The sequence below is a fragment of the Ruditapes philippinarum genome, unplaced genomic scaffold, assembly GCF_026571515.1.
Source record: "Ruditapes philippinarum isolate M1 unplaced genomic scaffold, ASM2657151v2 ctg8072_1_1_1_1, whole genome shotgun sequence".
Taxonomy (NCBI): Eukaryota; Metazoa; Mollusca; class Bivalvia; order Venerida; family Veneridae; genus Ruditapes; species Ruditapes philippinarum.
This window is the reverse complement of record NW_026860107.1, coordinates 123,312-150,773: the sequence shown is the minus strand read 5'-3', so window position 1 is coordinate 150,773 and position 27,462 is coordinate 123,312. Positions and strand designations below refer to the sequence as shown.

General features: G+C 31.8%; 2 protein-coding genes across 2 annotated transcripts; one reads left to right on the top strand and one right to left on the bottom strand.

Annotated features, from left to right (window-relative positions):
- Positions 1-297: 297 nt before the first annotated feature.
- On the top strand, positions 298-17,968 carry LOC132758933 (dynein axonemal assembly factor 11-like; the record flags this gene model as incomplete). Its single annotated transcript, XM_060750641.1, has 13 exons — positions 298-391; positions 790-863; positions 2,564-2,618; positions 6,172-6,262; positions 7,504-7,631; positions 9,735-9,800; positions 10,872-10,964; positions 12,328-12,405; positions 13,275-13,340; positions 13,842-13,911; positions 14,710-14,805; positions 15,454-15,578; positions 16,222-17,968. Coding segments are annotated over 13 exons (1,223 nt in total), but the record flags the coding sequence as incomplete, so codon positions are not given.
- A 7,464-nt stretch (positions 17,969-25,432) lies between these two features.
- Positions 25,433-26,880, bottom strand: LOC132758932 (uncharacterized). Its single transcript, XM_060750640.1, has 3 exons — positions 26,763-26,880; positions 26,171-26,485; positions 25,433-25,915 (listed from the first exon to the last, which is right to left on the bottom strand). Exons 1-3 carry the CDS (start codon positions 26,878-26,880, stop codon positions 25,470-25,472), a joined length of 879 nt encoding a protein of 292 aa, XP_060606623.1. The 3' UTR covers positions 25,433-25,469.
- Between the last annotated feature and the right edge of the window lie 582 nt (positions 26,881-27,462).

Genomic DNA, 27,462 nt, shown 5'->3' with positions numbered 1-27,462 from the left:
AAATTTTTGAAATAAATTAACACCAATTTCTAAATGATATGGGGTACATGTACAGTGGTACCCTAATGTTTGAAATTGAGGGAGCATGCTGAATAAATATATCTCAAAGCAATGTCATATTTATAAGTTTAGGGCCAGGGTCCATGCTTACAAAGCAATTCATTCTCCACTGCTGATTCAGGTGATTTAAGTGTAGAAGTTGCTGATTATATGTCAAAACAACAGATAAGTATTCTACATTTAACATCCATACTTTAAGTACTTCAGTGGGCTAATTTGTTGTTGATTTTTTTTAAGTCACAGAAGAGCTAGTCAGAAGGAAGGCAGAACATAATGAAAGGGAGATATTCAGTCTTGAGGAATTATCATTACATCAGGAAAACATTGAAAGGTACGAGATACATTTATGATTTTTGTTCTCAATATTTTACTGCGCATTTAAGTTAATGCAACACATGGTTTGATATGAGTGTGGGGCATTCATGTCCAATGTTTATGCATGGCCAAATGATGTAAAATTAAACTGAGAATATGCATTTTGTAGTTGATAATAATCAACTGAAATGCTAGCTCAAGCAAGTCTATTTCAAAACAATTTTCATTTTTTTATTGCTTTCAAAGTTATTGAATTCTCAAATATTTGTTGTTTATAATCATACATTCAGACCTACCTAATAAACTAAGCATAGTCTGATGAAATGTTAATAAGTATAATTCTGTCAAAACCTGTTTATATCTATTGTCTTATTGTAATTGTTAATATTTGATATTTAATATTTTCTCTTTCAGAATTGAAAATCTAGATAAATGGTGTAGACAACTTAAAATATTATATCTGCAGAGTAATCTTATACCAAGAATAGGTTTGTGATCTTCTTTAATTCAAACCTTATTTACCTTACTTTTTAGCTCGACTATTCGATAAGAATAAGTAGAGCTATTGCAGTCACCCGAGCGTCGGCGTCGGCGTAACCACTTATGTTAAAGTTTTTGTAATAGTTCAAATATTTTCAAAGTCCATTGACATATGGCTTTGAAACTTTGCACACTTGTTCACCATCATGACCCCAACCTGTAGACAGGAGGAGGTAACTCTATCAAGCATTTTGACAGAATTATGCCCCTTTTTTCGACTTAGAATTTACGTTAAAGTTTTTGTAATAGTTCAAATATTTTCAAAGTCCATTGACATTATGGCTTTTGAAACTTTGCCACACTTGTTCACCATCATGACCCCAACCTGTAAGACAGGAGGAGGTAACTCTATCAAGCATTTTGACAGAATTATGCCCCTTTTCGACTTAGAATTTTACGTTAAAGTTTTTGTAATAGTTCAAATATTTTCAAAGTCCATTGACATTGTGGCTTTTGAAACTTTGCACACTTGTTCAACATCATGACCCCAACCTGATAGACAGCAAGAAAGGTAACTCTAATTAAGCATTTTGACAGAATTATGCCCTTTTTTTTCGACTTAGAATTTACGTTAAAGTTTTTGTAATAGTTCAAATATTTTCAAAGTCCATTGACATATGGCTTTGAAACTTTGCACGCTTGGTTCAACATCATGACCCCAACCTGTAAACAGGAGGAGGTAAACTCTATCAAGCGCATTTTCGACAGAATTATGCCCCTTTTTTCGACTTAGAATTTACTTTAAATTTTTTGTAAATTAAAAATTTTTCAAAGCCTTTGAAATTTTTGAAACGCACATTTGTTCACCAAAACCCCCAACCGTAAACAGGAGGAGGGACAGGCTTTTTTTTCATCAAGCACAAAATACAGCAGCGCCACCACAGCTTTTTAATTTAGAAGGACTACCCTTTAAAGCTTTTTTAACCATTTTTGATTTTCATTTTTTGGGAAAAACTTTTAATAGTTAGTAAATGGGGGAAACAGATGGGGACCAAAAAAGGGGTGAACCGGACCCGGAATGGGCAGGCATTTTTCCCCACTAGGCACAGCTCCCTTTGATCTTTTTTTTACGTTTTAAATTTTTACAAAAAATAGAAAAACTTTTTAATTTTTTTTAATAATTTAAAAAAATTTTTAATTTATCAAAATTTTAAAGGTTTAAATGGCATTTTACCAGCTGTAATGATGGAAAAATACAACATATGCCCCTGCAAGCATTATTTCAGGCATGAGTAAACACCTGTGTAGAACAACCAGCCTTCTGTGTCCTTGTATTAATTAGTCTAAATTCCTTGACAGTAGTCCAAACCACAGCAGTAAAGGGCCATCTACCTACTTGGCCATTAAGGCCGAAGTCCTGTGTTTCAATAACTTACAATATTTTGGATGTAAATGAAAGAAAAAAGTAACTGTATATATAATCAATGAAGACACATCTTAAAGGGATTATATCTTGTTTTATCTTAAATTGTTTTGATGAGGTATTTTGAGTTAAACAAAATTAATTCTTTCTGTATTTTATATAAGATAACTGTGGTATGATCTTATATTTTGAGGTAGGATTCTTAGAATCTGTTGGAAATTATAATATAAAGAGAAAATAAATAATCATATAATTGTATCATAGGTATGTTGTTTTGTTTTGCAGAAAATGTGGGAAGATTAAAGAAACTTGAATATCTAAATTTTAGCACTAAAATAATGTTTGAACTCATTAGAAAATCTTGAAGGTAAGTCTTTCCTATGTAAAAAAAAAAAAATATGTGTTAATCATGTACAGCTTGTTTGAGCAGCCCACATAAATGTAGTTAATTTTAAAAAGTGGTATAAATATATATTTATTGTTTAATAATAATGTAAAAATATTTATATCTTTTGATGTCCAAACACTTAGAAGTTTGTATATAATCAAAAGAAACCTGCTTATAAACATGAATGTAAAGAGGTTTTTAGTAATGATATCCAAGGAATTTAAAAGGTATAGACTGAACAATTGTTATAAAAATACCTTGATAATCTTGTAGGCGCCCCTATATATTTAAAAAAAATGGACACTATCGTTTCTCTTTTAGTGTCATAATAACTATCAGTGCTGGCATCCTGCTTCTGGAAAACGCTTAATTATAGATTTCCATGCCACTTTTGTTTATTTCCTTTTAACCACTGAAAAAGTACTGACTTGAAACTTTCATGTGTGTTCTTTATGTCACAATGGTGAATTTATAGAATTTCTTGCTGGGCTGTTGTTATAGTTAAATACATGTTACACTATATTTGTCCTGTGGTTTTTTATCTTGGTATCCATGGGACACTCTGGTTATTAAGTTGATAAATGTTGGCCCAGTAGCGATTGCTTGGTGTTTAAACAAGTTATTCCTTAGGAGCATTTCCTTTCATTTCCAAAAATGCTTTTAAAAATGATTTTGTCAAGTGTTCTAGCTCATATTAATAGGACGTTTAATTTTTTCAGAATTGTGACCTATTGTTTGTTTTACTGTTTTTCACATATGGAATAGCTACTGGGCCAGGAAAAACCGGTTTTTGACAATTTTTGTCATTGTTATTTTTTTTTTTTAAAAATTTTATATAATGACTATTTTTAGGTTGGATACAAAGAAGTTTGGATTTTAAAAGAAATTTTTAGGGGAGGGGTAAAGTATAAAAAAATTTTGAAAAAGAAAAACTTTTTTAATAATGAAATACGAATGGGAGCTTTCATATTTTCCTAAAAAACATTCCATTTTAACATTTTAATTGGACTTTAATGCCATCTGTAAATCTAGACAAAACTATTCATTATTTTGAGGGGAAATTCAAAATAGATGACCGGCTAGTTTCAGTGCAACCTGATAGACGACTGCAACTACTGACCCTAGCTCACTGGTGCAGAATCATTTCAAAAGGCAAGGAATTGTTTTCCAAAAATGCATTTTATATATTTATATTTGGGGTTTAAAAAAGCATCCTCCAATTTGCTAATTTTCATGAAAAAAATTTAAAGTATAATATTTTTTTCATCGGTTTGGGTACCCACGATTATAAAAAGTCAATAACTCTGTTAAGGTTCGGCCCTGGGACAGACAGAATTTGTTTTAATGAACAAAGAATTTTCATATTTTAAAAGCCTTTTCAACCCTACAATAAAAAGAGGGCACTACAAAAAAAGCCCCTATTTTAAAATTAGTCCACAAAGAAATAGGTAAATAACGCAAATATTTTTTAATTTCACAAATAACATTTAAAAAATTACTTTAATCTTGAATCTTTTCACTTTCTCCAGTCTAAAACAAAAAGGGTAACATATTTTTTCTTATAAACGGGGAATACTTGACAGGGAACCCCTTGCACAGTAGAAGGTTACAGAATTTTTGTTTTTGCCATCTACCTTTTCTGAAGGAAAAAAGTACTTTTATTAAAAAAACATTTCATATTAGTTAATGTAATGCATAAATCAGAGGTTTGTTTTCCTTTGTTGGGTTTTAAGTCACACCAAAAACTGTAAATGACGTATGACGACTTTTCAGTTTTTTTTTCTTTGAGGAAGACCGTAGGTGCTCCTTTGTGCATTATTTCAGTCATGAGCAGCCAGATAAGAACCACTGAGTTTCTGTAAGCTAGCTGGATAGATTCCTCATATGTAAGAATTTAAAGTCCCTGACAAGATTCAAACCTATGGCTGTGAGAGTCTTGTGTTTTGAAATCAGCAACCATAACCACTTGGTGGTGATCCAAAAATAGTCAGGAATTGAAAAAAAAACTCATTTTTTGATATTTTATTTTTTTCATAATTTAATAAGATGGTAAGGGAAACAACAAAAAATGTTATCCAACATGGATTAGAATAGTATAAAGTTGTGACTCTACTACAATATATAATAAGACTTCTGTGATATTTTGATAATAAAGTAAATGGCAGTGACTGTGTTTTACATGGTGCCAAAAACCTAACAAGCCATTGAAAAAATTTATTGACTTGTATCTTTTGTAGTACATTTAAATACTGCAATGTTTAAACATTTATTTAAGTCCTTTTTTCATATTTTGTAAATTTTAGACACTAGATGGGATAGTTGTAGAAAAGTCAGAAAGAATTTAAGCAACCCCGGAAGCTTCTTAAACAACTTTAAATTTTAAAACAGTTTTAAGTTTCCCAATGATTTGGTTTTTTTCCTTTTACATAGTTTTGACCTTTTCCTGCTTTTAGCCCACATAGCTGAATGGTAGAAAACAATTTTTTCTGATATCAACGGATTATCTATTTTTTACACCCGGGGCTAGAAAAAAACCCGTCTTACACCCCCCCTTTAAAACCAGTTCGGCTTTAAAAAGACCATCACAAGCGCCTTTTTTAAAAGTTTTTTAGGCTTTTTACCGTTTTGAAAATTTAAACCATATGCACAAAAGAAAAAGTCTGAATGAAAATATTCATTTCTTTTTGAGATATGATTAATAAGTAAGTATGCAAGAAAAAGAATCAAACACCAGCTGTTGTCACCTTAAGGGAATATCTAGCTCTCTGTAACTGTTTAGTGGAAACTCGGCAGAGCCTAATTATTGCCATAAACCACAAGCTAGATATTCTGGTTTGTACTGGTAGCCGGTGTAAGATCGTTATATAATCAAAGGGTTGATGGTTTGATCCCCAGACGAGGCAGGTTTTCTCCATGGCAACCGATGTAGAACTTTGAGTCTTAAATGGTCATTTGTCTCTTGATACTGATTCAGAAGTCATGTGTGATAACTAATAGGCGTTTTGGGCAGAAATTTGTAATTACTTGTTAGTATTGTAAGTTATCCAGGAAAGCTGGTTAGGTGGTCAGACCTTGGAAATATGACCAAAATATGTTAAATTAAAAGAAACAAAGTTTGAAACTGCCATTTGTTTAATAAGGGATTTTCATTTTGAAATATTAAACTTTTTACAGCCAACATTAAACACACCCTAGTCAGACATAATGTCTCTATACTGGTGACATAGATCAGTGATTTTATAGTATACTTATATATATTTTCCTACATTTACTGCATATACCACATACACGAATACAACCTGACAGATAAAAAAACCTATATTGCAAACAAGTGTGATCTGTAATGATGCTTTTGGCCTGATATGGTTCTGGCCTAGCTAAATCTGCCGAAGTTAATATAAGTGCCAGATCACCATACTTTGATAGCAACCCTCTTATATCACAACTACTATTGAAAAGAGATGTAGAATGAAGTACATGGGAATGTTTAAAAATGATCTTGTAGTTGTAAAAATCACATGTTTTTACTTTTTCAGAATTATGGAGTGATAAAAGCTAGAATTATAGCTCAGCAAATTGAGTACAGAAAACAGAGAGTGAGTTATTTTGTTTTCAATTAAAAAGAATTGTATAATCATATAAACTATGTAAACATGAAGTTTGTTTTTTTGTTTTTTTGTTGAGAACATGTTCGAACACTTATTTAAACTTTAAAGTATGAATAATAGTATGTACATAGGTTCAGTTACTCTTGATAGAATAGTCAGCAAGATATGATGCTGTTACTTCCCTTTGTATTCATTTTACATTTAATTGAATATTTAGAAAAGATTGATATGTGCATTGAATAAAATACATTGAATTTTCTCTACACAAATCTAAAACTAAGTAAGTAGATGTGGAGGGAAGAATAAAAGCTGATGAAAGAATTTTATAAATGTATTTTATTGCAAAATAATAGTCAAGCTGTTCATTTGGCCACATTTATAAGATTAAGTGCACAAGTTCTTAACATCTTGAAAAGAAATCATAATTTATTAAATCTACTTCAAATTAGATGGATTTTTGCTTGACATGACTAGGGACCTTCAATTTCAGTCCTGAATAATCAAAAACACTGTAAAAATGACAAGTAAATCTTTTTCTTTACTGTAATATACAATTTTGTAGAAGTTTTACAGACAGTTCAACCCTGATGTATTTTCTCAGACAGTTAAAGCTGCTTTTTATGAAAACTGATACTACTTTTTTGGCAATTTAATGGTTAATATATTTTAACTAGACAGACTCGCAGTAAATGTTTTGAAAACACTATAGTTTTTGTTATAATACTGCATGTTTGTAAAATTGCTTTTCATAATGGATAATCGTGATGTTTATATGATTTTACAGCACGGCTGCATAAAATTTATTAAGAAATAACAATTTTTTCGTCTGAAAAAGGAAGTTTGCTGTAATTAAAATTTGTTATAAAGATCCCCGACAGGTTATATGGCCGTATATAATTGGTTGTGTGCAATATAACCATCACCTGGGGGCTTGGGTTATATTTCAAAACTACCATTTATATAGGACCAAATCTTCATAACTAATAATATGCATGGCTGCTGAAATTTTATAAAGAAATCTTGCTTTTTTCCTCTGAAAAAGGAAGTTTGCTGTATTATAAATTTGCTATAAAGATTCCTGACAGGTTATATGGCCATATATAAACAATTGTGTACAAAATATAACCATTATATTTCCAAACAACTGTTTATATGGGGCCATATAAACTGTCAGAAATCTTTATAACTAATACTTTACAAGGATGTTGAAAGGTTTATTTTTATTTCAGGCAAAGGAAAAGGAAGAGGCAAGATTAGAAGAGGAAAAAGAAAGGTTAGAGAAGGAAGCAGATGAAAGGGAAGAGAAAGAGAAAAATCCTGGATTTGATGGCAGATGGTACACTGATATTAATCAAGAGTATGTATTTTATTATATAACACAGATTAGACGATTTATATTAATTATTATAACATTCCTTTTATGCGCCAAATGTGGCGTCTATGTGGTGTCTATTTACGTAGACGTCTGTTTGGTACGCTTACATCATTTCCTTTGTTATTTATCAACTGACGTGTCTTATTAAAGAGAAACATGTTCTGATAAATTGTGTATGTTTTGATCTATTTATCCTATCAATAGTATGTATAAAATTCTACGATACAAGATAGAAATGTTAAAATGTACATGTAATATCCTGCCCCAAATACTGCATGTTTTGTATGAAATATTCTCACATTTTTACATCATTTTCTTAATGCACAAACAGAGAATCTAGTTAACTTTTGAATTCGTAAAGATACAATATAATATTATATGCAGTACATATATTGTATAATTGTGAATTCAAGATCTTAATATTTGTGCATTAAAAAAAATTGTGAACGTGTTGTGCACTTAATTAAACCTTTACCAAGCCAAATAATATCTTAAGTGGACTTGTCCATCTTTCAATCTGGACACAAACATTACTCATTTTAAGGGAAAAATTCAAAATAAAAATTAGATGTATACTGACTGAACAAAAAATGTATAGTGAACAACTCATATTTAATTTTAGTTAAAATCCTTCAATTCCCCAACTTGGTCTGCACTATTTGGATGGGTGGAATTCCCATTTGCCCCAGCACACTAAGGGTTTAATGCAGAGTGTTATAATTTTACTAGAATTGAGTGTCGGCTGTATAGTCTGCTCAGTTTGCAGAATAGAAGTAAAAATTTTAAATACATTTATCAAAAAGTGCAGTCTGCCCTGACTGTTTACTGGTAAATTCAAGGGCAAATAACTGTAAAATCAGCTCGGTGACCCAGGATTTTTCTCACCTAAAATGGTTTCTGCTATCATGTTCTAAAATTATGCAAAGTTCATTTAAGGTTTAAAATTTAAAGTTAGATTATATTCTATAATTTTCACTCTGTCTGTATGGCTATATATACCTTTAAAATGATTGACTCGATATTTTTCCACTTTTCAAGTTTCCATATAATTCATCCAACTTTTTTTGTTTACAAAAATAATGAAATAATTTTTCCTGAAAATAAAGTTCATAAACCTTTTATCTTTCATCTGTCATTGATCACACCGCCTCCATGGTCCAGGGGTTAGAGTCGATGACTTCTAATCCAGTTACCTCTCTGGCGTGGGTTCGATCCCCGGGAGATGCTTTGGTAGTTTAGCGCGGAGGAAGGTAGTCTAGTACTGGTGTAACTCTCCAGGAACGATGGTTAGGAAACTACCCGCCTATATGACTGAAATACTGTTTGGAAAAGGCGTAAAATGAAAAAAAACAAACAAACTGTCATTGATCATGCTAATTCTGTTTTGAGTACAGTATCTGTTCTTTTTCAGCTGGATTTGTTTTTCTATGTAAAAGCAGTTAATTCAGATTTTTCAATATTGGGCATGTCTAGAGTTTTAACTGTTGACACTTTCACGAGATTTAAATCTCTTTTGTATTAGTTATACTATATTTATTCAAATATAATGCAAATAAGCTCTTGGGGTGCAATGCTCTTGATTTAATTTGAATATAGATGCATTATTTATCTTGTTGTGTTAAAAGAAACCAGAAGAAATTGTGAGGAAAAATTGAAAATTTACTAGATTTATTCTATTGTAAGAAATGTAGTTTTTCAAAGCTGATAATGTAGGTCAGGCTATGTAGTGAATTGAATGGGAAAAAATAAAGAAAGAAAAAAGTAAAGTGTTTAGAAATTTAACATTAAAATTTTTTATTTTCCAACAATGTTTTGTAAACTTCCAATTTTGCTAAAATTGTCTTTCAGGTTCATTGTGAATTATTAAACCCTCTCAGTCATCAGTATTGAGTTGGGGTGTAAAGTCTTGTGTTCTATATACAGTATAACTTCGTCATGAAACTGCATAAAACAGTTTAGCTCAATAAAACATAATTTCATAAAAGAGAATACCAATGTGAACAGTTTAATACAAAAAATCATATTTAAATGTGGTAAAATCAAGTGTCTATAAAGCGTTGTTAAAATTTATATATTATGTTTCAGAGATAAAGTAGCTAAGGCTAAAAGAGAAGCAGAACAACTAGAAAAAGAGCATGCCAAAGATAAAGAGTAAGTATAATTAAATCATTATCTATTGAATATTTGACAAATTCTCAAATTGAGCACAGGGCATCTTCTTACCCATATAACAAAAAAGATGCAAATGCATCAAAAAATATCGAACAACTAAATAGATTGAAACTGGAGACCACTTGCATACAAATAAATGCAATTGAGGCCACTGAACCAAATAATTGGTTCCCTAACATTTGTCAGAGTTGTATTTATAGTAATCGAGGCAGGTAACAATCTTGTGTGTCCAAGTGATTTATGCATACTGCAGCTGGTACATAGCTTATACAGATTTTTTTTTTAAATTGTGCTGAAAGTTATGAGCTAAAAAAAACACTCAAATCTGTTCCTGGAACTAACCAGTACTAAGTAATAAGTGTAATGTTTCTTGTTCAAGGAAACAACAGCTTGCCACTGCATGGGTTCAGACCCATACAGCCAGCAATTGTTAAATTACTAGTCCTATGTGTTAAAGATATACTATGCTCAAATTTTATTTTTAAAAATATTAATAATTGCTACACAGTCTCTTTGTATGTTTAAAATAAACATGTTTTGACTTCATTTAAAGTAGATGTGCTATGTTTTGAACTCTACACACTATATGTTGTCACCATATGAATATATAGTGTCATTAAAAAAACTGGCAGTTTTTTTTAAGAAAAGACCAACTTTACTTGACCTGTAATAGGGAATGCAGCTTCACATACATAGTTTATTCATTATTTTATTCAAACTAAACATATTCAGTAAGAATTTCATGGATTTTAATACATTTCTAAGATAAAAATATTTTACCAAAAGAAGAGCATAGTATATCTTTAAAGTTTTGAAAATTTTCATTAAAAAAAAATTGTTTTGTCCAGCAGGAAAGATGACCAAGTCCATATAAGATATTTAGCATGATAAAGATTAAAGAGATGATGAGATTTTCTTTGTCTGTGATGAACAGATTCAATAAAATCAAGTCTCCAATTTTCTCTTCAATATTTTATTTATTTTTCCTGAGGGATAACCTGATTTCAGAATTTTAACAATTGCAATAAAGTTTATAATTGTTCATTTCAGATTCTGGGAATCAAAGTCAGTGTTTAGTCCTGAGGAAAGAATCAGATCTCATAAAAAGCAAGAAGAACAAAAGGACAGAGAGAGAAAAAAAGAGTAAGAAGTTGTCAAAATGTTTTATTCCTTAATATTGAATGATTTTTTTTAAATTTTGAATCTTCTGAACCACGTCTTAATGTTTGTTATTATATTTTCTTTATCTGCAGAATGAGTTTTTTTTTAATCATAAGAATTTTTCTTTAAAAAGAGGCACATGTTTTCAAAGGTCACTTTGTTTTACTGACTTAGAATCCCAAGCACCACATGACTGTGTATGTTTGATTCTGGCTGAAAAGGTCGGAAGTATTTTGCGTTGAAGAATCTAGAAACTGTGTCCTTCAGATTGATTGTTCTATACTGACCTCTGTTAAACTCCATCCAAAAAAGGAATTCACTATGATTTTTTTTGTGCTGTGACTTTATTCTGCACAAACCACTCACCCAGCACCCCTTCTTTTGCCTAAAAAAGACAGAGCAGTGTCTAATGTTTTTATGTGTGACTTACATAATGGAGATGATGCAGTCATTTTGCACTAAACTCACAGAAAATACATGTATACTTTCATGACCCAAATTATATTACATGTAACTAAAATATGGAAGATGTCTAAAATACAGCCTTTGGCTGAATAGGTCTTAAACGCCTGTTTGAAAACAGGTTGTATCATAATTTCCCTGTGATGGGCGGACACATGGGCGACAGGGTGGGAGGCGCCCAATTTTTTGTCAGGAGCATGCATTGAGGAATTTTAATGAAACTTCATAAAAATGTTCACCACTATGAGAAGCAGTGTCATGTGATGAACCAGGTCTCTAGGTCAAAGGTCAAGGTCACACTTAGAGGTCATTGAAAAAGCAAAACTTCTACATGCATAGAGGGATTTCAATATAACTTGGCACAAATTTTTACCATTGTGGGGCGGAGTGTCGCGTGCAAAATTAAGGTCTCTGCAACCAAGGTCAGGGTCACACATAGGGGTCAAAGTTCAGATAAAAATATGAAAATGTGTATTAGGACCATTAAGTCATCATTTATTGAGGGATTGACACACAAATGGTCGTTATAATTACTACCATTGTGAAGCTAAGTATTTTGGATATTATCCAGGTTCCTGCTACCGAAGTCAAGGTCACATAGGGAGGTCAAAGTTTGTGTACGGGGACCATTTTGTCATCATCTTTTGATGGATTGTAACACAAATGATTAAATTTCATGACTATAAGTGTGACACATGTAATTTAGGTTATTTTTGCAAGGTCAAGGTCACTAAAGATGATCTTGTCTAGATATTGTCTGGATATTGCCCAGAGCATATGTATATCTATAATGCCCACATCTCTGACAAAAGCTTTTGTGAGGGGCGTACTTTGCAACAATGTTGCCCATGTTATAATATTAGAATTTCTTTTATCATTACAGAGAGGCTAAAAACCCGCCAAAACCTCCTCGTCGACTGTTTAATGAAGAAGGCAGAGCTCTTAATGTAAATGAATCAAAGTAAGTTTTATTTTTATCATACTTGTATTAAAAAGATATTTGTACAAGTTCTGACAATATATACATTATTGTGTTACCAGACATAGTGATTATTCTTTTCCACATGTATCCAGCCTGACCAGCGTACACGTTATGTCATCTGACCAGACTATACTGTTTGCTGTTTTCATTTCTTTATAGAACTATCTCAGATTAGCAATGAACTGTTACAAAAAATCTTGATGACAGGACAAGTGTGTTATCCCATAACCTGCTGAATTTGTATAATTGATTTCCCCAAGCATTGAGTGCAGAACAGCCAATTCAAAGTTTGAGAGATTTCAAAAGAGAAGTACAAAAAGTATAGTCTAAAAGAGGCTGGTTAGACTGTACATATGCTCACACTGGCCTGGCTCTGTACTGGTGGCTTAGTTCCAGCAGGGTATAGGTTAAGCTCAGTAAAGTGTCTGACAGTCTCAAAAATGCTGTTAGTATAGGGTTTTATGTTATTACTTAAAAATGTTGTATTATTTTTATCTGTACTTTGGATAAGATTCTTTATTTCAATATATGTAATGTGCTATGTTTTGATTTGTATTAATTATGTTGTTTTTTTCTTTTTGTTTGTTTGTTTGTTTTTTTTCTGAAAATTTATTTCAGTTTTGCAAAATTTATCTGCAACAATTCATTTACAGGCCATAATTTCTCTTCATACGATAAATTGTAATATACCTTAGGTAAACTGACAAGACTATTTAATTAAGGAAATTAGATTTTGTTGAAATTTTGAGTTTGATGAAATATTGGCTAAATATTTTTAAGATAATTTTACCCCTTATCTCCTATTATACATTAGCTCTACCTTAAACCTAAAAAAAATGTAATTTCAGGATAGATTTTAAACTGACAGAAGATGAAACTGGCAATAACTACCTTCTTGATTATCAATGTTACAAGTAAGTATGATTTTTTCTTTGTCTGACATTTATATTGATATATATGTGACAGAATGACTTTAACCCCGAGACATCATAATTCAAGCCTGAAGCACAGCTGAATATGAGCTACATGCAATTTACACATTTCCTTCTCTATTAGTGAAAAGATCTTGACATTGATGTACATATGAAATTCCTATCTATAGATATTACAAACTTAACACATAATTGTACAAATTTGCAATATTATATTCAGTTGCATACAATATCCCAGTTCTGGACTCTTGTAACCTAAAAATGTTTGTTATTAACACAGAAACACAACAATTTATTGTAATATAAAAGCACGAAGAAAGGAATGTTTTTACCATAGATTCTCAAGTTTTCCTAAAAGTTTGCCATGTACATATGCACAGTGTTTTCTGGAAACTAAACCATATCAGGTTATATAAATTCACATGCTTGTATCAACTTATGCCTTTATGAGAGTAGCAATTGTAATGACTTGATTTCTTTCAGATATTTAGAAACCTCTCTCATAGATGTAGATGTTCAACCAAGTTATGTCAGAATCAAAACAAAAGGAAAGGTAAGAATTTGTTGAAGTGGTCATTGCCTTTAAAACAGTGCTTTCATGTTTACCATTATTACCAATTATCTGTATTTCATTGGTAAAATTCTGTTTGAATGTCACCAGTGGTTGAACATATATGTTCATAACTGAAATTAATGTATTGGTACAGAAATATGTTGTGCATTGCATTTGTGTAATTTAATGTATATAGATACATAATATATAACTTGAAGTTTTTTGTATTGTCATTCAGTTCATATGCCTCTTCATAAAGAAGAATAATTCTTTACATTTGAATCAGATTCTCTTTACTCATTTCTTCATCAGACACTAAATTATTGATTTAAAACAACACAAGTGTGCTACTCTGGTGGCTTTTATCACTGTTGTTGATTCCAGTAGAATTGTATTCCCATTTTAATACTTTTGAGGATACATCTTTACACAATTAACTTAAGCAATAAAAACCCATTAAAGGTCACATTTTCTAACAATATGCTATATATTTTAATATATGTCGATATTTCTTTTCTAACTCTGCTGACAGTAATTAAATTAACCCATGCAAGCCACTAATGGACCAAGATCAGGCCTTCACACTTATGCCGTCTCTCATGGTCTGCACTGTACAATTCATCAATACTTATTTTGGAATTCCCTCGCCAACCCTCCCCCGCCCCCCAAAAAAAAAAATAAAAATAAAAAAAATAATGAATGGTTTTATCCGGATTGAAACAGAATGGACAAGTCTATTAACTATAATTAAGCTGGGAAGGAAATTAAAATGTTATCAAGACTTAATTTTCATTGCAGATATTCCAAACTGGCACAGATCAGGAGGTGAAATGCTGCTCCAGTAAATGTGAGAGATCTAAAATAACAGGACACCTTCTTGATCATGGCCAAAAGGTTAGTAATAGTTATGCATTTTTTTTATATGTTTAAATTATCAATTTTTAAATCTTTTAATATGTTTTGTGTTTTTGATGTCAGCAAAATTACTTGTTTTCTCGGCAATAAGTCATTACTTAATGGACTACAAAGATTTTTTCTTCAGAGATAGAACGTTTTTTAAGAGTTTATTGTGAAAAATGAAAATGAGATCACAGAATCTTTTAAAAGCATACCATCTTGTTGTGTACATGTGCCTGAAAGCCATTCAAATTTTATTAAATAACTTTATTTGTAATTTTTAAAATCTAATTGCAGTGGGCCTGGTGGTTACGGGACTTTTTATTTTATTCAATCTTTTCTTTTTGAAATGGAATTTTTAAGTCTTTTTTTTTGTGAAATTTCAAGTAAAGAGAATAAGTAATTTATGAAAGTTGATTTTATTTATTTTAAATGTGAAATTAAATAGATCTTTTTTCAAATGCCTAATAGGAAAAGACTGCAATAACAATTGTGCACCTACAAAGTAAAATTTTATTGAATATTTATTGTCTTTTACAAACAACAACTTCTGTATTAAAGTGATGGGTGGCAGCAGTTTAAAGTTGGCCCTACAGTCTAATGCAATTATAAATCATCCATCAAGATCAATGAAACAAATTTAAGATCACAACTTTTATAGGAGGGTATTTTTTATTACAGGCAAAGCAGATTGTAAAACCTGCCGTTAAACCTTCCAACAAAGGAGATAATAAAGAAAATGTTAACAATAATGAGAAGAAGAAATTTAGGTAAATTACTTCGTTTTACTACATATTTATTACAAACATATTATGTTAATGCCCTTTATACAATGAGTAGGTTGTTTAGATGATTTAAGTTTTCTTCTTTACAACATCATATGAGCCGCGTCATGACAAAACCAACATAGTGGGTTTGCGACCAGCATGGATCCAGACCAGCCTGCGCATCCGCGCAGTCTGATCAGGATCCATGCTGTTCGCTATCAGTTTCTCTACTTGTAATAGGGTTTGTAAGTGAACAGCACGGATCCTGATCAGACTGGGCGGATGCGCAGGCTGGTCTGGATCCATGCTGGTCACAAACCCATTACGTTTGATTTGTTGTAATGCGGCTCATATGTGTTAAGAGATATGTGTTTATTTTATGCCAAATAAAATTCATGCAGAAAAATAGAGAGAAAGTTCTTTTGTTTGAAAATGTATGACACTGTTGTAATTTAGATAAAGTAACCTTTTATTAGTGAGGCCAAGGACCACAGCAAAACAGATGTCCACAAACTCTGGTTCATAAACAAACAAATTTTGTTAGATTTTTATAAAGACACTGAAGATTCTTTTAATTTTTTGATTCATTGGGAGGAATTTTATTTGATTCTTTAAGAATTTTGAAAAGTATATGCTTGTTTTTCAGTAAAACACACGAAAAGTTAGAAGTGGATGAAAAGGCAAGAAAAACTGTTGACATTGGAGGAATTGTAAAGGAAAAGTCAGACAATATTGTACCACCTCTTGGATCTAAGCCATTGTGTAGGACAAAAGTTGAAAGACCAAACAGTGAGGACTTTGTAGACAATCCTGATGTTCCACCATTAGAATGATCATGTAGTACTAGTTGCAATGGATATTATGAGTGTTCTTTTTATGAATCTGAAAAGGAAAGTATTTTTGAAGCCAGAAATGACTTAAATGAATGGATCTGAAAAGGGAAGTGTTATTGAAATAGTAAATGTTTGCATTGAAAAAAGAATATATAACAACAAAGTTGTTGATAAAAAATATGTTGTAAGTGAAAATTGTGATATGTGTTCAAGTTATGATATTGAAAGATAGTATTAAATCAGACATTTTCAATGCTAGAGATATTGACTATGAATTATTACAATGTCATATGCATTACAGAGGTTATTTGTGTTTTTGTTTTATAAATACATGTAACAATATATTTATTTATATATTTATCTTTATACATGTTTTTATTTTGAGGTTGTCATATTGCTTTTTTTCCATTTTTAAAGATTCAGAGAAGATCTGATTTCTCACTAGAATGTTTTAAATATTTCTGATACAATGGGCAACCATTGTACATCAGTGTAAACATATGTTATTCGTCATATACAAGAACAAATTTTACATAATAATAATCAGTTCAAAAAAGGATTAGACTGGAAGCAACGCATTGCTTATTGGAGTCTTTTTCTAACCACTGTACATTGATAAACCTAGAATGTGTTTATAGTGTGAATATATCCTTTGATTATACAAATATGATCACACTTTCATTTGCCCTTTAACTGTATCTTATGAAATCCAGCAGTCATTTTCACCAAAGTACAATTTATCTTTAGTAAGTTATTTTCACAAGTTTTTTTCTAATGAAAAAAAATTGAGACATGTTTTGTGATAAGGGATACAGTATTCTTGTTTTGGATAAAAAATGAGGGAAACACAATTACTAGTACTTCCTTTTGCATTTGGTTTATACTAGTTGTAACTATGTGTCTCTAGTGTTACTGCTTATATGCTATATCCGTCCATTCTTTGAAAACATTTACCATTGTATTCTTCCATTGATCTCTGCTGTTGCTTTCATAACCTGGTGCCACATGGAGTTTAAAAACTTACATGTCACATGCAATCACCACGTCACCATAATGCAATAACTGATTAACTCATATTGAATTTAGCAGGATTTTTAGCTCACCTGTCACAAAGTGACAGGGTGAGCTTTTGTGATCGCTTTTCGTCCGGCGTCCGTCCGTCCGTCCGTCGTCCGTCCGTAAACTTTTACTTTAAATGACATCTCCTCATAAACCACTAAGCCAATTTCATCCAAACTTCACAGGAATGTTCCTTTGGTGGTCACCTTTAAAAATTGTTCAAAGAATTTAATTCCATGCAGATCTCTGGTTGCCATAGCAACCGAAAGAAAAAACTTTAAATATCTTCTTTTAAAGAACCCAAAGAGCTAGAGCTTAGATATTTGGCATGAAACATCTTCTAGTGAGTGTCTACCAAGTTTGTTCAAATAAAAGCCCTGGGGTCAAAATTGGCCCCGCCCCGGGGGGTCATTGATTTTCCCTATATGCATATAGTTAAAAACTTAAAAAATCTTCTTTTAAAGAACCTAAAGAGCTAGAGCTAAGATATTTAGCATGAAACATGTTTCTAATGGGTGTCTACCAAGTTTGTTCAAATAAAAAGCCCTGGGGTCAAAATTGGCCCCGCCCGGGGGGGTCATTGATTTTCCCTATATGCATATAGTAAAAACTTAAAAAATCTTCTTTTAAAGAACTCAAAGAGCTATGGCTAAGATATTGAGCATCAAACATGTTCTAATAGGTGTCTACCAAGTTTGTTCAAATAAAAGCCCTTGGGCCAAAATTGGCCCCGACCCAGGGGGTCATTGATTTTCCATATATGCATATAGTAAAAACTTAAAAATTTTCTTTTAAAGAACCAAAAGAGTTAGAGCTAAGATATTTAGCATGAAACATGTTCTAATAAGTGTCTATCAAGTTCGTTCAAATAAAATCCCTTGGGTCAAAATTGGCCCCGCCCCGGGGGGTCATTGATTTTCCCTATATGCACATTGTTAAAAACCTAAAAAATCTTCTTTTAAAGAACTCAAAGAGCTATGGCTAATATATTTAGCATCAAACATGTTCTCATAGGTGTCTACCAAGTTTGTTCAAATAAAAGCCCTGGGGTCAAAATTGGCACCGCCCAGGGGGTCATTGTTTTTCCTTTTATGTGTATAGCAAAAACTTAAAAAATCTTCTTTGAAAAAAACCCAAATAGCTAGAGTTAAGATATTAAGCATGAAACATCTTTTAAGGAGTGTCTACAAAGTATGTTCAAATAAAAGACCTGGGGTCAAAATTGGCCCCGCCCCGGGGGTCATTGATTTTCTTTATATGTGTATAGCAAAAACTTAAAATCTTCTTTGAAAAAACCCAAATAGCTAGAGTTTAGATATTAAGCATAAAACATCTTCTAGTAAGTGTCTACAAAGTTTGTTCAAATAGAAGCCCTGGGGTCAAAACTGGCCCGGCCCCAGGGGTGTCATTGTTTTTAACTATATGTGTATAGTAAAAACTTTAAAAAAATCTTCTTTTAAAAAGCCCAATGAGCTAGAACTTGGATGTTTAGCATGAAACATCTTCTTATGGGTGTCTACCAAGTTTGTGCAAATAAAAGCCCTTGGGCTAAATTGGCCCTGCAACGTTGGGGGGGGGGGGGCTATATACAGGTGAGCGACCTCAGGGCCATCATGGCCCTCTTGTTTGCAGTTGCTGCACTAAGGTGACGTCCATTGTTCTGAATCCCTGTCTCTTGGGGATACTTGTGTAATTTGCATTTTATTACAGGCGCTTTAAACACATTAATTTAATGTTTTTAAGATATATCAATATTTGTTTATGAATACATTTACATTATCATTTTAACATCACACTTTTGAATATGTGCATATCCATTTTGATCATATGAAATAATTTTGAATGGAATATACATTAAAAAGATAAAATTTGCATATACCGGTACAGTGTGTTATCGTTATTTTATTACTGTCAAGCGGTACATTTTAAATAAAATAATAAAGGTAGGTCTGTCTATTAAGCTTACCGTACTAAATATCTCAAATAGACTTGTTCATTGTTTCAGTCTGGACATAACCATTCATCATTTTGAGAGAAAATTTCAAATATATACTGACTGAATAGTAAACAGTGTGTGTGAGTGTGCCCATGATCAGACAGCACAGTTGTGCAAGCTTTTATTGGTCTGCAGTGGTCATATGGGTAAAATTTGTTGCCACCAGCAGGCTTAAGGTTAATTAAAAATTGAACTGTTGTCATTATATAATCATGCTGGTGCTGGGACACCTCATACAATTACTGGGAAAATCATTTCAAAAATGCAATTTTTCTTTACAGTAACTTATAAAATTGAAAACTCATTTGAAAAAAAAGTGCACCAACATTTCATTTTTTGGCAATTATTTGCGATTTAAATAATTTCAAAGCCAATCTATCTTTATCAGTGTTGGTTAAGTATCATTTTATAAATTCCGTTTATTCCCTGAAATTCCCTGGATTGCTAGTAATTGCTAAATTGTAAAAATATCTGTTTCGACCAATCCTTATTTTGTATTTTTGTCAACAAACTGGGATATGAATTAAAACAAGGTAAAAAAGTAATAAATTTTCGTAGAAACAGTTTTCCAAGAACACACAAAAAAGCAAAGCTATAGGGTTGCAATTTTAGATGAATTGTACGGGCCAATATGGCCGGTAACCAGCTAATATGAAGAATTATCAATCTTTTACGGCCTCAATCTTTTTAATTAAATTTTCACGTGGAAGAATTGCTATTTTAACAAGATAAAAAATGGCGACAATGATAAAATTGTTTTGGTTCATTTTATTATCATTTTAATTTTGACGTTTAATTAAGAAACTTTAAGTTGAAAAGAAAATCTAATCAAGTATTGAGAAATATTTGTTTTATCCTTTATAACGTCGTTTCTCACAAGCGATGACTTCTATTTTCAGTCTGAAAACCAAGAGTAAAAGTTTTGTCCATATGTGATATGATGTCTTTGTCAAAGATGGTGGCAAGTAAGCAAATTGCAATGCTGATTGAGATGAATTGCAATGTTGATTGAGATGAAGCAAAAAAAGCACATCTCAGCATAACAGCAAAACAGTGTAAAATCATGCTCTCATTCTACTTCTTTCTTCCTGCTGTAAAAAAGAAAAGAATTACTATTGTTTTTTGTTTGAAAGGGAGAAAAATATGACCCTCGATTTTTTATAGATTCGTTTATTTGCTTGTAAAGTATATCTTTATCTTTGATTGAATGTAAAAAAGTATATTATATATTAACTTATAAAGTGTAAATATTAACTTATAAAGTGTACTCTATATAGCGTTTTACATATAAACTTTACACAAGCCTTGTTTATTAGGTCAAACACGAAACAATATTTGCTATAAGTTAAATAAAATAATTAAACCACGTGTCTCGTAGTAAAAAGAAAAAATGAAACATAAAAAAAAACGAAAAAAAAAATCCCCCCCCAAAAAAAAATGAAAAGATGACTTATTGTTTACCACACCCTTATATGATTGTTATTCTTGTACAATAATAATCAAAGGCAAGTTTTTGAATGTCAAAAACGTCCATTGAGACACAATTGTCTGTCTAGTGCCACGCAATAGGAATACAATTGTCCTTTCTACTTTCTATTCTACTTCATCCTGTCTGACAGATTGATAGCCCTCAGTGGGAAAATATGTCAGATTCTAAAAGTGCAACTTATGGGAATGTTGGTCCACGAAAGCCAAAGTAAAGTTAGAAATAGTGATTTTAAAAGTGCAACTTATGGGAATGTTTGTCCACGAAAGTCAAAGTAAAGTTAGAAATAGTGATGCCATTCAAATAATGTCGTATTCTCTTAATTTGCATATTTCTGAAACATAAGTTAAAGGTGAACATTGTTTAAAAGTTGTATTGTGCACGTCGTATGTATTAACTTTCAGTCATAAAACAATAAATGTTGTTATAAGAAAATCAACTTTGTAAGATAATGATCTTTTGTTACTTTTTACTCAATTATACAAAGTATATATAGAGATTTTCTACATACCCCGGCGTCGGCGTCCCCATATTGTAAAGATTTTTTTGGGGCAGTAAAACATTTTTTACTTTAACTTCTTTTTTCTTCAGAGATTGGCTTCAAACTTTACATGTATGTTCCTTTTTGTAACTTACCTCTTATTTCAGAAAATTCGTAACTCTAGTACCAATCTTTTTATTTTCAAATGTCATTAAAAATGTTATTTTTTTGCTTTTCTTTTTGTTGAGTACATGTATTTAACTTTAAATCACTATTCTACACACATCAAAATTATAAAGAAAATAACAACATAACATTGTTAATTTGAAAGAAAGATTGACTATAAATATGACAATATATTGTTCCGTCGCGCAGATACTTGTCATGATTGCGATTATTAAATACCGACCAATCCCTGATGACTTGTCATTCAATTTAGATGCTAAACAGGGAGTAATCGTAGGTTTATGTTTTTGTCATTCAGTCGTGGGTCTTCCTTTATAAAGCTCATCATGTTTTGAAAGAAAAAAATGCGTGGTATATATTTACTGATATAATTGACCGCAAGGAAAAATGAGCCAATCAATGGGTATGCTTTGGATAACTAATACCTGCACTCCAGTTATGTATTTATATACGATTAAACTCTGACACGTTTTCAACAGAAAGGTCCCCAAACTATGATACAATATATTATTAGATATGTTTAACGCAACAAATATTTACTGTTAACAAATTGACAACTAGACTATAAATATACCGTCATAATTAGTATAGGCCTTTATGACAATACTTAGAAAACGTCGCAGGCAGGCTAATTATGATTATTTATTGTCTTTCATTATTTAACTAAACGAGGCGTTTTGCCATCCTTTCAAAAAGGTGATCTATAATATATAGTTTCTGCAGGGTTTTTTATTTATTTTTTTTTTGGTGGGTGGTATTTTGTGTGTGTCAATTTTCAAATACTTTTATTATTGTGCATACAAATGCCTTTTTGTTGACCCGAGTAAATTTTCAAATTTGTTTTGCAGAAATTTCTTTGTTACTTTTTTATTGGCTGTTTTGCTTACATAAAACAATAACATTATATGGTCTATTTATTTGTCAAAGTTTGACATTTATTTTGGCAGAAGTCCGTTGAAATTCAGTTTGACTTCCTGTAAAATTTACAGGGATGAACTGAATATAAATAAAAATTGTATTGGTCATATTAAAATTACGATGAGAAAAAAGTAGTTTAAAATGGTATACGTGTCTAAATTTTAATAAATCTAAAGGTGTACAGGACAATAATTTTCTTCTTTCGTAAACTCATGCGCATGGACATAACGAATTTCTCATGTACACTCAGTAATTTATGTAAAAAAGTAATTGATATTGTTTCAAAACTAGTAACCGACTCTGAAAAGCCTTTTACTCTATCTTAATTCATTGAGAAGTTGCAGCACTTAAAATCAGTTTTGAATGCAAAATAGTGATTTTTCGCAATTTTGAGACGTCCCTCCGTTGCCATTGTAACAGAAAATTTACGATTGAGCATGCTGTAACAGAGGCTATGGTCCAGTCAACATTTGTACCAAGTTTCATAAGTATTGAAGCATTTATCATAGTTTCATAGCAGTTTGAACTTGTAACAGGAGGCTTTTCAATGAAAATGGCCATTCTTTTACAAAATGCTTATGGGATAAAAGGTTAAAATCTGTTTTTAGATTTTTAGATATTTGGCATGAAACATGTTCTAATGGATGTCTACCAAGTTTGTTCAAATAAAAGCCCTGGGGTCAAAATTGGCCCAGTCCCAGGGGGTCATTGATTTTCCCTATATGCATATAGTAAAAACTTTAAAAAAAATCTCTTAAAGAGCCCAAAGAGCTAGAGCTAAGATATTGAGCACGAAACATGTTCTAATGGATGTCAAATAAAAGCCCTGGGGTCAAAATTGGCCCAGCCCCAGGGGGTCATTGATTTTCCCTATATGCATATAGTAAAAACTTAAAAAAATCTTCTTTTAAAGAACCTAAAGAGCTAGACCTAAGATATTAAGCATGAAACATGTTCTAATGGATGTCTACCAAGTTTGTTCAAATAAAAGCCCTGGGGTTAAAATTGGCCCCGCCCCAGGGGGTCATTGATTTTCCCTATATGCATATATAGTTAAAACTTAAAAAAAATCTTTTAAAGAACCCAAAGAGCTAGAGCTAAGATATTTAGCATGAAACATGTTCTAATGGGGGTCTACCAAGTTTGTTCAAATAAAAGCCCTGTGGTCAAAATTGGCCCCGCCCCAGGGGGGTTTTGATTTTCCCTATATTCATATAGTAAAAACTTAAAAAAAATCTTCTTTTAAAGAACCCAAAGAGCTAGAGCTAAGATATTTAGCATGAAACATGTTCTAATGGGTGTCTACCAAGTTTGTTCAAATAAAATCCCTGGGGTCAAAATTGGCCCAGCCCCAGGGGTCATTGATTTTCCCTATATACATGAAGTAAAAACTTAAAATCTTCTTTTAAAGAACCCAAAAAGCTAGAGCTAAGATATTTAGCATGACACATCTTCTAATGTGTGTCTACCAAATTTGTTCAAATAAAAGCCCTGGGGTCAAAATTGGCCCCGCCCGAGGGGTCATTGATTTTGCCTATATACATAGAGTAAAAACTTAAAAATCTTCTATTAAAGAACCCAAAGAGCTAGAGCTAAGATATTTTGCATGAAACATGTTCTAATGGATGTTTACCAAGTTTGTTCAAATAAAAGCCCTTGGGTCAAAATTGGCCCCGCCCTAGGGGGTCATTGATTTTCCCTATGTTGCAAATAGTTATTAAAAACTTAAAAATCTTCTTTTAAAGAACCCAAAGAGCTAGAGCTAAGATATTTAGCATGAAACATGTTCTAATGGGTGTCTACCAAGTTTGTTCAAATAAAAGCCCTTGGGTTAAAATTGGCCCAGCCAGGGGGACGGGGGGGAGGCAAAAGTCATTGTTTTTTATTATTTGTGTATAGTAAAAACTTAACATCATGAAACATCTTCTAATGGATGTCTTCCAAGTTTGTTCAAATAAAAGCCCTGTGGTTTAAACTGGCCCCGCCCCTGGGGCCTATGTACAGGTGAGCGATCCCAGGGCCATCATGGCCCTCTTGTTTATTGGCTGTTTTGCTTACATAAAACAATAACATTATCATGGTCTATTTATTTGTCAAAGTTTGGCATTTAATTTGGCAGAAGGCTGTCGAAATTCAGATTGTCTCCCAGTAAAATTTACAGGAAAGAACTGAATATAAATAAAAATTGAGATGGTCATTCGTAATTAAGAAAAAAAGAGTTTAAAATGGTAAACGTGTATACGGAGTACAGAACAAGAACTTTCTTCTTTCGTAAACTCATGTGCATGGACATAACGAATTTCTCATGCATACTCAGTTATCTATGTTAAAAAGTACATTGTAATTGATATTTTCAATGTTCATAATTTGTTTTATATATTATTTTAGATACGTAAATATGGGTTAAAATGCAGTTCATACTATTTTTTATTTTTTATAAGTATACTAGTAAAGCTCGAGATAGTTTAAAGCCTAATTTTGATAATTTAAACATTATTATTCATAAACTTTTTTTAAAACATATGATGAATTTGCGTTTTTCTTTCCATTTTAACAATTCTTAGATTATTTTCTATCATTGAGTTTTATTTAAGTTATAAGAATCTACATTTTGTTATACATCACGTGGTTCATTTGCTATATTACCCATTTATGATATCACATGATTACACAACCAAATGACCCTCACGTCTCAGTTGAAATAACATGTCATATGTTCATTTTGCCATATCTCGTTCAGCGTGGTGTGATATTTATATGATCCGCCTAAGGATCATTAAATTTGTAAACGATATTAATCTGTGTACACAATATAAACCATTAATGTAAAGGGAGGAGCTCGTTCAATCGTTAGATATTAAAATCATGTACAATTTAGTAAGATATAACGTAATTCAGAACTAGTAACAAAGTTTAATCATCTAATTATTTCCTTTTACATTGGCACAACAAGAACTCCAGTAAAACTTGTATGCAAACCTCGACCATGTACTTTTGCGCCTGCTGGCCAACGATTTTCAACCCACACTTCGTCATCGGCATTTAATTGCACGGCAACAGAAGCAGAGCCTTGGTCATAGTACGATTTCCCACCAGAATCTGCACCTGCATAAGCACCGGCTAGCTGATTACCATTTTTTATTATTCCTACATCGATATCGGCATGAGATTCTGCTAATACAGACGTACAAAACAGATATATGCCAGATACAGGGGCAATGAAGATGCCTGAAAGGTGATGATAGCCGCCGCCAAGATTTAGGTTAACAGAGTCATACACAATCTTCTGATGCAGCCCAACATTTGTGAGTGTGGTTACACTAAGTACTGCCTGAAAAGCGATGTTTGGGTGTATAGATTGTCTGCTGGGCCTCAAATCGTCTGAAGTTAAAGTGGAAATAATTTGATGCCTTCCTTAATTATTTTGACAGAAGTGAGCAATTGTATTTTTTGTGACGTTGTTTAAAGCATTTGTTTACTTAACTTTTTTATACCCAACTTTATTATTTTGCCTGAACAACATAATATATAAAAGTTGAAGAAATATGATAATATTGAAGATGTTGTAAATCTTCATGCCTCTTAACTTTAAATTGACAGCTTTCTGTATCAAAGTTTACTGTGTATTGTTCTCACCTGCGTTGTTTGAAATGTTTATTTCAGACTTGGATTTGTATGATCTTACTCCGTCAATCCGAATGTTCAGTTGACTCTCATCGCGTAATGAGTCTGATATGTCAGAAGTTTCTTCACGCTCTTTGGTTTGTCGCAGTGTTTGTTCCTTTGGAGGGTTTACAAGCTCATTTTGTTTTGATTTAAATATCAATTCGTTCATGAGATAGTTAATAGCATCCTGTTGTTGCTTGTCTTTGTCTTTGAGTCTTATGATAATATTATCTTGTTCTGCTTCACGCTTTTTTAGTGACCGGATAGCATGCTCATGTGACTTCACTAGAAATAAATGATGTAAATGATATTATATAACACATCTTTAAATCTTTATTTTTCATAATTTATTTCGATTGCATCCTCTTTCTTGCTGATGGCAAATTAAATTGGTCTCAGATCCTGTATATCATAAAAGTTGTTAATATCTTTAACGTATAACATTTTTGAATCTTTATTTTAGATTTAATTTAAAGCATACCGATCAGTGCAAGATTTGGGAAGAAAGAATATTGACTTAAATATTTTTTTAATCAATCAACTGTAAAGTCACATAGCATACCTGTGTCTTTCAATTCTTTAATCATCGACAGAATCTCCGTATCGTCTGTTATTACTGTGCATGATATATCCACGATGAACGCAATTAGAAATATAGAAACAACGAAGCTAACTGGCATCTTCAAATTGTTAAATATTATCTAACAGTGGCCTTGTGCAGACTAAACTGCCGATTATATAAAGTTATTGTATCCATATTAAGATATATGTGTTATGCCAGCGATAAGAGTCATGCACTTGTGTCGTGATATTAAACTGTGTCATAAAATTAAATGTAGTGTTAAACATTAGTTGGTACCATATTGAATCAAATTAATATGATGTCAACTTGAAAGTGCAAACAGTATGGTTTACACTCGCAAAAATTTATAAATATCTGCATCCGAATAAATGGCGTATATGACTGTTGACAACATAGGAGATCATACCATTTTCCCCTTTATTCAATAAGCAAGAATACTCCTACTAAGATAAAACAGTTTATATCGTACTGTTATATGGACTTTGATTCCAATATGGCTTAAATTCTCAGTCCAAACTTAAAAATATCGATTCTCTGCCGGAATTGTGGTTTAATTTTGTCTGTGCTGCTCAAGATATTGTGTTGCGTTGGGAAAAGATTCTTTTTTCAATAATTTATTTAAACCATAATAATTATTTGTGCTTCAACAATGTTTCGGTCTGTTTTGGTCTTTCTAAAT

What these genes read in the sequence shown, in the direction of transcription:
- LOC132758932 (XM_060750640.1), bottom strand. Translation starts at nt 26,880, where the DNA reads ATGCCAGTTAGCTTCGTTGTTTCTATATTTCTAATTGCGTTCATCGTG. An exon ending in TAAAGAATTGAAAGACACAG is followed by an intron (nt 26,486 to 26,762) that starts GTATGCTATGTG and finishes ATTTATTTCTAG; the next exon opens with TGAAGTCACATGAGCATGCT. An exon ending in AAACATTTCAAACAACGCAG is followed by an intron (nt 25,916 to 26,170) that starts GTGAGAACAATA and finishes CTTTAACTTCAG; the next exon opens with ACGATTTGAGGCCCAGCAGA.